Source organism: Polistes dominula, unplaced genomic scaffold (genome assembly GCF_049000335.1).
Source record: "Polistes dominula isolate Pdom_NZ unplaced genomic scaffold, Pdom_raw_medaka contig_77, whole genome shotgun sequence".
In the NCBI taxonomy this organism is placed as follows: Eukaryota; Metazoa; Arthropoda; class Insecta; order Hymenoptera; family Vespidae; genus Polistes; species Polistes dominula.
In genome coordinates, this window is record NW_028301152.1 from 8702893 (window position 1) to 8717245 (window position 14353).

General features: G+C 28.8%; 1 protein-coding gene across 1 annotated transcript in view; it reads right to left on the reverse strand.

The window, feature by feature from the left end:
• dgo (ankyrin repeat domain containing protein 6 diego) overlaps positions 1-13855 on the reverse strand; it is a 159406-nt gene extending 145551 nt beyond the window's left edge. Inside the window, exon 1 of the mRNA XM_015320065.2 lies at positions 12501-13855. Within this exon, the coding sequence (XP_015175551.1) occupies positions 12501-12511 (11 nt within the window). The 5' untranslated portion in view covers positions 12512-13855. The remainder of the gene's footprint in view (positions 1-12500) is intronic.
• Between the last annotated feature and the right edge of the window lie 498 nt (positions 13856-14353).

Sequence of the window (14353 nt, forward strand, 5' to 3'; positions counted from 1 at the left end):
GAGAGAGAGAGAGAGTGAGAGAGAGAGAGAGAGGGACCCCCTGAATACGTGTTTGCTTAGCACTTTTGGCTCGAGAGGAAACAAGCGTAGGAAGGCTGTCCGCTACGAAGTTTACGACCGTGGAATAAATTATCGTTGCTTTGGTAACGTTCCTTCGAAATTCAAGGTACAAGACTGGCGCGCGCGTACGAGCAACCCAACCAACCAACCAACCAACCAACAAACCAACCAACAAGCAAGCAAGTCGGCTTACTTGGCTAACTTAAGTAACGAGAGAAAGAAATAAAGAAAGAAATAAATAGAGAGAGAGAGAGAGAGAGAGAGAAAGAAAAGTAACATAATGCTTCTTGGTGGTGTATAGTGTAATACTACATACTACGAGAGAACTAACCATAAGTGCAAAGAAACCATAGGAATCATCCAACGTAAGAAGAAAAACGTTTTGTTCGAGGATAAACGATTGAGGGTAGTCCGTTTTATTACGCGAGAGAACGAACAATGTTACTAATGATCGAAAATGTGTGATCATCACATTTTCTTCAAAAAATATATTATAATATATGTATACTATAAACGAAATTATTATTATGAAGCATGTCTTCCAAAAGGTTTGGAAACTACAGTCAAATTAATATTATATATATATAATATTTTATGTTACTATTATATTTGTACTTTTATCTTTTAATATTTTATTATTATTTTGTACTATTTAATTTACTTTGTTCTTACAATTTTGTAATTTAATATCTAAGAAATTAGATATAATTTTATATATAAATATATTAATATAAATTTTAATTTTATATATTAATATAAATATATTTTTTATATATTTATTAATTTGTACAATTAATAATTTTTTAATTATTATTTTGTACTATTTTATTTACTTTGTTCTTACAATTTTTTTAATTAAATATCTAAGAAATCTTATAAATAACTGGAATATTTCGTATATATATACAGTATTAAAATATGATTAAATTTGTTATTTCAGTGGATAATTTAAGAAATCATTATTAAATCAATTAAACATATATCTTGTAAAAAGTAAACAAAATAAAATATCGAAATATTCTTTCATTGCGGATCTGTAAAATGTAAAAACAGAATTGAGTACACTGGTACACTTTTTTCATTTTTGTTTTTAACGACAAAGGAAAAGAAAATAAAAAAGATATATTCGTAAGATAAATATTTTTCAGTTAACGAGCACATTTGATGATCGGTAGCTGAAAAACGCGACGAGTCATCTTCAGTGAGCTTCTTCTTCTTTTCCATTGGACAATTTCAGTTTAACTTTCGGTCTTACTTGACCACTCTGCTTGCTCGTATAACCACAAATAATAAAAAAAGAAAAAATAAAAAACCTCCCAAAAAAAAACGGAAACGAAATTGAAAGAAAAGAAGAAGAGTGCACATGTATGTGTGCGTGAAAGAGAGAGATAGTGAACAAAAAAAAAAGAAAAAAAGGGATAAGAATGAAAATAATCCTACCGTAGAAGCATTACACGTTTCAGCGAACATCTTCTCTCAGTTCCTTCCGAAGAAACACTGCAAGGACCTTAAATCCTTTCCCCCCACTCCCACTGCTTCTACCTATTTGCGGTTTTATGATCGCACAAGCGCATAATAAGCATGAAGTTTCCTCCCGTTTTCATATACTTTTATGCTTATCGTTGTTTTTTTTTTTTCATTTTCTACATACGAACGATATTTAAATTATTCGAGGACGATATGTTACCTTTTTAAATCGTCCTTGCATACACAATCAAAACTTAATTGCATGCGAATGCAACGTTGTGTCCAAATTTCAAGACAATCAGTAAAGCACTCCTCTTATATAATATATATAACATAACAAATATAATAATATATATATATAGTATTACTATTACTATATAATATTTATATATATAGTATATATATATATAGTATATATATATAAAATACTATATAATACTATATATTATATTATAATTAATATAATATTATAATTAATAAGTAATATATATAAATACTATATATTACTATATAATTTATATAGTGTTATATAATACATATATATACTATATATTACTATATAGTATTACTTATTATTAATTACTATTATATATATAGAAATATAATTTTTTTTTATTTCTAATTTATTATTTATAATATAAATTGTATATGTGCAATTAAATTTTTGTACAACATTGCATAATGGCATAACGTTGATGCAATATTAACGAGTAATAATAAATAATAAAACCAATAAACGTAATTGCAACTACATCAACGATTATTACAAGTCAAATAAATAAATAATAATAATAGTAATAATAATAATAATAATAAAAAATAAGAATAATTAATTATTATAAAGTTAGGTTTCATGTAAAGAACAATTCGTTTTCCGTTAAAGGGTAGAAAATTCAATGAACAAATTCAACGGTAAATATTAAAAGACGAGATTACGAGAACCGATCACGAAGAAGCGATTAAATTAATTAATGTAAAAAACAAGAATGCGTATATACGCGTGACGAGATATTAGATAAAATGGACTAAATTTTACTACGAGCTACTTGGAGAAAATTTTACGCTCGAGTACACCCCCATTACCTATAGGAATATATTATAGTAACGTTTAAAACATCGATATCACGATTTTGTTCACTTCCTGGATTGGGTTATTGATCTACTTTTTAATAATTATATCTAATTATATGATATTTACATATATATATATATATATATATATATATATATATATATATATATATATATGCTGAAAGAATTATTAAGGAAAAATAATACAAAACAAAAATGTGGTACACTAATTATTCCTCACGTGATATCCGCCATGATCGTAACTCGTTATAAGAAAATAAAAAAAAATAAAAACAAAAAAAGAAACTAGTAAAATATTCCTAAGAATTCATCACACTTTCCAATATTTTATCCCATTATTAAAATAATTATTGAAATCGTGAGAAAAATGTTTAATTATTTATTAAATTTGATTTCGTGTGGAATTATTTAATATTTGAAGTATTATAGTCATGTAATGTTTAAATCAATGTATATGTGTTAAAAAAATACTAAAATATAAGTAGAATGTATTAGAGTATTAAAATAATTATTAATTAATCGAAAAAATGTGTACTGTTGTTTAAACACACCGAGTATATGTTCGGAGCATCGTCCTCCTCGAAATTCACCTTCAGACTAGCACGTTGTCCTCTATCAAAATTCTTATACTAAATGTTGTTCATATGACTTTCCTAACATTGCGCATGCGTACAACGATAATAATATTCCTAATAAAAATAATTTAACATTATAATGAAAATTTATAATGTTTATCGCGAAAATTTGTCTATTTCTATAATTTCTTCATATTTTATTCGACATAACGATGAAAAATTAATTTTGTGCAATATACAAATTTAACACGTGTCCAAAATTTATTTAAAAAAACTTTGTTTTGTTTTTTTTTTTTTTGTAAAAGCGAATACAATTGACCCAAATTCGTACTATTATTTAAATGATAAATATAAAACAATGTTATCTTTTTTTCCACAATTGTTAGTGGTTATTAAGGGTTCATTCTGGTTTATACGCCGAAAAAAAAGGCTATTTTCACGATTTTTTTTTAGGCTTCGTAGGATACATATACATATGAAAGTTGTTGGGTATGATAAATACACTCTAGAAGTACAAGAAAACAATTTTTTTAATTTTTTTTATTGTTCAGAACATTTTTTGACATCCAAAATGGCTGACAAACGTGAACCCTTCAAAAAAAGGTATGCTGTTGGCGGGCATCGAAATTTGAGAACGGGTGATCTAAAACAAAAAAATTAAACGGTTTTAAATTTAGTATGACAATGGCTATCGGGTATGCTAAAACTATCAATTTTTATGAAAGCAAAACAAAATGACAGCCATTTTTCGAAAAAAAAAAAATCGTTGTTTTTTTTCGCAGTTTTTTGTAAAAAAAAAATAGTAAAAATTAATATTTTGACTTGGTTGTAGCATGCGAAATAGCCATTCATGTGTAGAGTATGTGGTTAAAATTTCAGAAGGATCGGTTGAGTAGTTTCGGAGATATCATGCCCGCCAACCGAAAAAACGTTGTTTCGAGAAAAACGCGTTTAAAGTTTCTTTTAACAAATTTTTAAAAAGTCTGACTTTACCTTATTCTGCGATGCCTGCACCATACAGTATGCCTTCTGCTTCTTCAAAATACTCATTTTCTTCAACTCTAACCTTTTTTCGTTGTGTCCTGGCCTCTTTTAAAGATTCTCCGCTCAAACGATTGGCTGAACGCACACGCGTGTTGTCGCGGTTACTAGCGTAATTGACTGCGATAGGGCCAAGTTTTATCTCCAAAACGTGCATTATTTTTAGTATTGAATCAAAATCTTCGTTAAATATACAAGCTGCCAATTGACAAGCTATTTCCACAATTTTTTTACCATTAAATAGATGTTTAGGCACCATAGCCCAAACGCATTTGTTGAAGCACTCATTATTATTTTGAGTGTTGCCACCTAAACATCTTTCAAGCAATTCCGGTTTTGTCAGGTCTTCGTACACTGGCTTTAATACTTCTTGGACATCTTTAGCGAGAGGAGAAGGATGTTTATAAGTATCAAGGGTTTTAGCTGCCTCAACTTTACGATACTTACACCAGTTGCTAGAACAGTATGTATGTTGCGGGTCATCATCAGTAGAAATTTTGTGATAGTACCCCGCCCAAATTTCCTTTCTCATGTTCTCAATTGAATTTTTATTTCTTTAAACAGCTAACCCATAGTTAGTTGACAATTCCTTCATCAACTTTATAGTCAATCGTTGAGTTTTAATCACTGGAACACTTTTTTTAATAACTTTTTTCTTTTTTACAACTTTCTTCGGTCCTTTTTTTGCAGCAGGTTTCTTGACTTCCGCTTGTTTCAAAGCTTTTCTCTTTTGAATCAATGCTTTTCGTGCTTCATTAGTACGGTTGAAAACTCGTTTGGCAACATGTAAAACACACTCTAATTTTTTGATAACAAAATCTTCGCCGTAGGGAAAAACATTTAGCAACATTTGAAAAGTTTTCGTGTCGCCATCGCCGATATAAAAACCATATTTTACGGAGAACTTCTTGAGTGATCGAAGAAACATCTCCACAATACCATCAACCTCCATCTTCCCGTCACTACCTTCATGGTTTATCGTACAATGCGTTTTATGCTGTTCGTACCAGGCAAGATAGTTTACTTCCTTCACTTTTCTTTTCCACATCTCACATCCCTTACAGTAAGTTGACCTTATAGAAACGTCGACAATTTTTCCACTGTATTTTAAAATTAGAGAAACTATTCCAATCAACGTTTTATGGCCCTCCTAAACTTTCCTTTTAGTCTCTGCATAGAGTTTTCCTTTCCAAAAAAAAGAATATAGCGAAAAAAACTGAATACTAGTTTTGTTTTCCTACACCATTCTGAATAATATGCAGAGACATTTCCACTTAAACAACCGTTTATGGTTTGTCTCCTCTCTCTGTAATATCTCTGTGTTTGGGTCGCAAAATAATATACTTAGACTGCTCGGATCGTTCTAAAATTTTTTTATGATAATTCTACATATGTCTACTTTCAAAAAATGAAAAAAAAAAATTAATTTTTTCAAAATTATAAACCAGAATGAACCCTTAAATTAAACAAAAATTATTTGCCTATACTAGGATGCTTCAGCTTGTTACTTTGTTATAAAATTTTGATTTAATATAATTCTAAACTATTTAGTAAATTAATATAAATTCTAAACTATTAAATACAGTCAAATTAATATTCCTTAATAATTTTTGGGAATTCAAATTAGGCATAAAACAACTTAAATTTTTTATATTATATTATTATAATATTATTATAATATATAATAATATATATTGTAGTATTAGTTTTATTATATCTAACAATATACAAAATAATACCACAATTACAATGGAATATGTATAAAAACAAAGTACTTGAAAAAATATAAAAAAGTAAGGTTAGTTATGGCGTATGTAAATCTGAAAAAAGCGGGAAATAATTGAATTGTAATACAGCTCCATCGATTGAAAACTTACAGTACCTAAAAACCTAGATAACCTCTGCATAATAAATCTTTAAATTAGCGATAAAAAATACAAAATAAACGCGATAAAAACAATCCTATATCCTAAATTAAACAAAAAGAAACAATAAAAAATTAAACATAAATAAAATAATCATTTTGAATTGTAAATTGATACAACAGTACACAGTAGGTACCAACTTTCCACTTGGTACTAGCATAAGAGATCATGTTCACGCTTTGACCACCATAAATAAACCGCACCGTCAACGACACTCACTTGAATTTACACCCTTTTATACATCTCCTCTCTCTTTCTTTCTCTTTCTCTCTCATTCTTATTCTCACTCTTTCTTTCTCATTTTTGTTTAATGATTTACAGAGTACATAAAGATCAAGATAGATCATACAATGAAAGAATATTACGACAGTTTGTCGACATAGTATCGTCCATATTTCTATAAACGAAAAAGAAGAAAGTTTATATCGATCACACATACAAACACACACACGATCATATATAATATATACAATAAGATTCATAGATCTTCTTGGGAGAGATGAAACGAAGAAGGGAAACATGGATATTGAATTATCACGATAACAGTAATAATTCAAAACTTCATACTAGTAACTTTCATCGGAAATGATCATCACCCTCCTTATACTTATAGTAAAAGATTACCAACCATAAAGAGAAAAAAATAAAAATAAAAAGAGAGAAAGAGAGAGTAACCTCTAATTACTGGTTGTTCTTATAACTAACATATTCTCTTTATTTCTTTTATTTTCATTTTTTACTTTACAATATTTATAAAACATCCTTCCCCCTTTCTCCAACTAGTATAGTATAGTATATATATGTAAAATTCTAATCTATAGATATAATATGTCTGCAGGTTAGATCGTATTATACGAAGGTGGTATTTACACGTATAATAATTAAAGTGAAACATAAGAAGATAAATAAAGGTGTGGCTTTAGGCTAGATTTAAATCATTCAGTGTGTTGACTAGAAAAAATAAAAAAAAAGGGGGATAAAGTCTAGCTAGCTCGTAATAATACTTTGTAAGTAATACAAGCGTAGAATTGCACATTTTAATTTACAACCCTCTTTAGAACAGAAAGTACCTTTTAAAGAATCTGCCGACGTTTAAGTGTAGTTAACACTTTGATTATTTTCTGTGTGTGTGTGTATTTCATCGAACAAAACTACGTAGTTAACACTTGGATTGTGTGTATGTATGTGTGTGTGTTTCACCAAACAAAACAAAAACAACAAAAACAAGAATAAAAACATTTAAATGCTTGTTAAATCTTCTACGATAGAAAACAAAAACCAAAACAAAAAATCGATTTAATATCGAATGTATATGGTTAAAAAGGCCCCATAAAAAAATGCTTGATTCTTCTATTGAAAGAGTCAGCAGAACACTATCTTAAAAAAAGGAAAAAAAATGATTGCAATTAACGTCTATCTTCACTGATATTTAAATGCACACCTATATATATATTTATACTACCACTACTATCGATGAGATTTATAATAGAGAGAGAGCCGGTTATACACCACGTAAAACGGCCGATCACTTTGTAACGTAAGGGGGCAAGGTGTGATAAACCTTTTAATAAATTAATTAACTCACGTTAGTATCGTACGTGATTAGAAGTAATCGTCTATGCTAAACGATTTTAAATGTTAACCCGAACCTTTCTCTGAAAAAGGTTTCTCCTTTTTTTCTTGTTTTGTTTCTTCTCTTTAAAAATACTTTGAAACAAACGTAAAACAAAACGTTTTAAAGATAAAATCATGTTTACAAATTTTTCAAAAATCGTATCTCATAGACAAATTAACGACCCCTCCACCAAAAAAATATTTTTTTTATTAACAACAAAACAATTGTTAAATGGTAATAGTGTAATCAAATGTATATATAATATACATAATATTAATTATATATTATATTATATATTAATAGGTGTATAACTTTGCTTCCGCCATTTTTTCTATAAGCCATCTTCTGTAGGAAAATGGTGAAAGCAAAATTATACACCAAATATATTATATTATATTATATTAATATTAATTATATATTATATTATTAATTTTATTATATTATATTAATATTAATCATATAGCCTCCCAATAGGAAATGGTTGCAACGTTGAAAATCAAATCACACGATTAATCTTATTATTACATTAAATATCAAATCATTAACTATAAAAACTAGCTTGAAATTTAACGTAATTGTTAAACGTCCGTTAGTTTCTCGTTAAATTTAATCGATTTATTTACAACATTATTTTCATATACACAAACCCCCAAAAAAAAAGAAACAAAAATGAAATAAACCGTGCCGTTTCTAGTTTTCTGCTTGAATATTTCTGCAAAAGGACATATAACATACACACACACACACACACACACACACATATATATATATATATATATATATAGCTCGTAAAGGTAAATTATTTTCAAACTCATCAAATCCGTATCTCGAGAGAAATATACTCTCTCTCTCACTCTCTCCTCTCTTTGCGGCCGTTATAACGACTACAGGTTACTTACTTCTCTCAGTAACTCGAATTCCCTTACCCTTCCCTCTTTCCTCCCCTTAACCCTTCTTCTTTTCTCTTTAACCAAGCCCTCATCTACCACTACTACCACCACCACCACCACCATCATCACCAATACTAACATCACATGTTTTCCTATACATACACGTGTAAACTTCTTTCCCATTTAACTGGAATTTCGCAGCGTGATGCTCGGTTGCTTATCTACACGGGACAACGTCATTAAACGAAGAACCCCCCTTTCTTCGTAGGATGCACTCGCATTTCATTAAATTCTTACGCGGTGTCCAACTAACTCCGTTGGGGATCATCGTGAACGATCCAACTTAGAAAATTGAGTCATCAACGATCGGTCTTAATTGATACACTCGACCTGATCAGGAAAGAAGATCTGATGAGAAAGAGCGAGAGAGATAGAGACACACATACACACGTATAATGATATACTTTTATTAAGATATTTCATTGTGATAGAATTATCAATCTAAAAATTTATTTTATCATTAAATATGTAATAATATTTAAATTTGATTTAATTTTATACTCAATGATTTTGTGTATTGATGAATTTATTTAATTAGTATTTTATAATATTGTTAAATTTTGAAACAATCTTAAAAAAAAATAGTAAACAAAAGAAGAAAAATTTAATAATTAATTTAATTAATAATTTAATTTAAATAAAAATTAATTATTTCAAGGATTGCAATACCATGGACAAAATTTTAATACACCATCCTTGAGATTAACTATAATCATTTTATTGGGTTGGCAAGAAAAAGTAATATTTTACACTAGAAAACCGAAATTACTTTCTTGCCAACCCAATATGTTAAGATAAAAAAAAGGTTATATATAGTATATAAATAAAAATACATTGTATATAATAACAAAGGTTATACATAGCATACAACTGTAATAATTCTAATGTTTAGAAAAAACAACAATGTATAAAATCATTTTACAAGACTTTCATTGTTCCATAAAATAATAAAGATAACTACGAGATTTCATATTTTATTAAAAATAATCGAGACTCTTAAATGGTTCGAACTAACGGATTCTAATTAGTTGAAAATATGTTCACGAAGGTTGTACCTACAAGGGATATATCAGGAATGCGTTAAACTCGTCGTTTATATCGTGGCAAAGTTACACCCTTTACGGTACGCGGCATATAACGCAGACCGATAACGATCGTAGGATAATATATATCTGGTTTGTTGGAATCACCACCAGCGTCACGCTCTATTGCGGAGTTCGAGATATAGACCAAAAAAAAAAACAATAAAATAAAAAGGAAAAAAAAAAGATAGAGAATCTTCCTTCGTTTTACTTGGCAAACCATTCTATTCTTAAGCCTCGGGATTTTACCGATCTAAAACAAGATCGTAGTAACCTAACCTCTTTTCCTATAACTATAGTAAATGAGGAAACTTACTACTACTTTCATCTATTTGTTCAGGTTCATTAGATTAACTACTGGAATTATTATATCAACTGATATAATAATTGATCATCTCTACTTCTTCATCTTTTTCTTCTTTTCGTATCCTTTTTTTTATAAACAAAATTTAAACAATAGTACTTTTCAAAACTTATGATAAAATCTAAAACATTTATCTTATTCAATCTCGTTAAACTATCTTAATTATTATTATAATACTATGTAAAAATACAAAATAAATTCAAATAAACCTTAACAAAAGAAGTACACACACTTGACTAATGATGTACATTCGATGATATATTGGTACCAAGTTAATCAAACTGATTTTACTTTAAAATAATTAAATTAACACGTTCGTCGCCATGGCACCATATACCGGAGACAGGCATGCTTCTCCGGGGGCTCCGTCACCGTATACGGTGACGCTCTTCTTGTTGAAATTATAGTATTTTTAGTTGGAAAAACTTATCACATTTCCCATTTCGAAACAAAATTATTTTCGGTAAATATAAGATATTTTTATATTTTATTATTTTCGGAAAATAAAATATAATAATATAATATAACCATAATACTCGGGTTGCATTCTTGATATTTCTACTTATCGCTTCTTTACGTTACGGCACGCCGACAATCGAATTTTGGGCCTGACGAGAAACTCAACCGAAACGGGCTGGGCGACGAACGTGTTAAAAAATTCTAAAATTAAAACGTTACAATCTTTAATACTATAAATTAGATGAATTATTACCGATATGCACATGCGTAACGTTCGGACAGTCATATAAACAACAATGAATATAAGAATTTGCATTGAGGACAATAAAGTGCCAGTCTGAAGGTGAATTTCGAGGAAGACGGTGCACCAGACATATATTCCGTGCTTTTTAATAACAATAGAGATTTTTTTCGATTAATTAACAATTTATATTATTTAAATAATATTAACATATTATATATAATAAATATATATATTATATTATTTAAATATTAAATTATTTTAGTATTCTAATACACTCTACTAATATTACAGGACAATTTGACCCACGTAGTCATCACTACGCATACTTTACGCTACTTTAATAATTATCACATTAATGAAGGTAAATAATCAGAAATATAGGATAACGAAAGTAAGTAAAATTAAAAGGAAAATTAGAAAGAATTTTAGGTAGTTACATTGGCATCTTTACGTGACCAATAGGGCTAATACATTTATTACCAATGCCACGACTGCAAAAGCGGATGCGTATTGAATAGCTACGTGCCTGAACGTTCATTCGTGCGTGAGAGGAAACAGAAAACGTTCCTCGAACGTACAATCCTTTCGTACGCATACTCTAGTGAAAATACTCTTCTATAGAAAATATATATATATATATATATATATATATATATATATATATATGTATGTATGGCTGTATATGTATGTATGTATATACATAGATGCATATATTCCATACGTTATATAGCAGCAATAACAGCAACAGCAGCAGCAATGAGAAGACGATGCACACGTGAACGTAGCACGTACAAGAATCGAGAATAACATTTTGTAGGTGGTATATACGCATTTTTTCCCTTCTTCCTCTTTGGTTTCCATACCGGCACTTCTTTATGGCCGTTAAACTCCATCTTCTTCGAAAAGTCGATGACTTTCGAGAATCGAAAGCAACCGTTCGACCATACCAATATGTCTACCCGTACGAATATTTTTTTTATAGAAAAATAAAAAAAAAGGAAAAAAAAATAAACTTTACGTTTTTAACTTTACAGTTCTATCTTTTTTTTTTGTCAAAAAAATTCATTTAAATATCCTAATGTCACGAGGAATACTTAAAGTATGATTCTATGTGTACGGGGTTCGCGTAACTAAATTTGAAAAAATCGCAGACATATTTTAGTGATATTAATAAATTTGTTTAACGATCGAAAGTTAATTATTTAATAGTTAAATTTATACTAAACGTATAATATGTCTGTGATTTTATAATAATAAAAGAATAGATATGGTCTAAACTCAAGGTTGTGGAAATATATATATATATATATATATATATATATATATATATATATATATATATATATATATAATACCTAAATGATAGTATTATATATTACATACTTAATTTCTTAAAAAAAAATTCAACACAATGGTAATAATAATTTGAAGGTTAACTTCAAAGTAGCGTAAAAATATAATGCAACGTAATATAATCGAGCTGACGATTCGAATTTGTTTCAAACTTTGTGATATCCATTCATAAAGAACATCTCTTTTATTTATAAGATAATGTATGTATATGAAATATTAATAATATATGTATATGAAATATTAATAATATATGTATATGTGTGTGATATTTACCAGCCATACATGCCCTTTGAAAAGTAGTTATTTCCGAAGGAAGAATCCAACGGATAAATGAATATTCGTTCAGCTTGTATCCATCATAGAAAAGAACGATGATAAATGACTGGGAAATATAAAGAAAGACACTGTTTCAACACGCGTATACAAACACAGAAAAAGAAAACACACACGACACATATATACACACACGCACTAAACACAGTTAAACGCGTAGAATTCACTAAAACTATGTCGCGACGAATTCCAATCGACAAAAATTCGCAAACTACTCACTAATTCGTTTAAACTCGTTCATTAAATGTTACAAAGATATCATTAGAGGTTAATCTCGTGTATTACGAAATTGTTACGCGATTTATTTCACGATAATAACGTCTTTTCAAATCCGTCACAAGAACTAACGACCGTTTAGCAAAGTAGCAAAAAACAAATTCAGATCGTCAACGATTGGCGCGTTTTTAAACCGGGCCAATTGTTAGCGCCACCTGTCTGTTAAAAATAAAAGCAAAAATAAACAAATCACGAAATTTCGAAACGGTGGTAAATTTAATTTACTTTCTTTCCCGTTTTAGTGAAATATTTCATTGTGATTGATATTAATGAGAAAAAAAATAAAAGAAACTATGTTACATTATCTGAGATATCATCGTCGAATGATTTATAATTAAATTGAAATCAAATTTTCTTTTTGATTCGTGTTGAATTGAACGAACAGTTTGATCTTTGTTCGTCGAAAGAAAAGAGTTTCTTATCCACGCATCGAACTCTCCGACGGAAGGACTGACGGCATACAAAACTGTTCTTCGTTCTATCAACTTGGATGCCCGAACTATCGCATCATCATGCACACGTATATTTCTTATATTTTTTTTCTTCTATTTCTTATATCCTTGATAATATTTATAAGAAGAAAAAAAAGAAACATAATATAATAAAAAATAAAAATTTAATAACACTGATTGTGAGAGTAAACTTTGAAACGTATCGTCGTGTTTTTCACTCAAAAATTCTTTTTACAATTTTAACACAATAAGAAAAAAACTAAGAATTTCACTTTTCTGTACACATTAATAAAAAAAAAGCCTTGTAACGCACACATACCAAAATTTTCTTTATCTTACACTTATTTTCATAAATCCTTCGTCAGGCTCTCATTGTTGTCACTGGTTCAAAAATAATACCGAAAAAATGCATTGAAATTTTAACGAAAAAAATATAATCCAATTGAAAGTATAAAGTGTTACCCATATTCATAGTCAAGATATAATAATAATCAAAATATAAAAGAGAATAATAAAAAAAAATAAAGACAACCAAACCCAAAGGACGGTTGCACCGAGACTGATCCATGGATCGTCGAAGAGACCCGGTGAAACCCACGAATCGAGCTATGGGATCTGTTAGATCCCCACTTCACTTGCTTCTCACCCCTTCTATCTTTCCTTTTCCCCACCTCTTTCAGCTGCCAACGATCGTTTCCTCTTCCTTCTGGCAGCCCTTAACCACCTTTCCCTCTCTCTCAACAGGAAAAATGGCGATTTCTCTTATTTCCTTAATATCTTTAATATATTTAAACCCTACAATGACAAAACCTCGACAATTTACATCTTCTAACTTTCCTAATTTACTTTCAAACTTTCCGAATTTTTTAACTGGCATGAGTAAAAAAAAAAATACATGCAATTACGCTTGAATTTTCTTTTTTTAACTTATCGAATTATTTCGATATAATATATCGAAATTTTTTTTGAAACAATTGCACAAAACAATTTTAGTTCTTTGGCAGGCAATGTATTCAAAATTACAGAGTTAATACAAAAAAAATATATTTAAATATTTGGTCAATC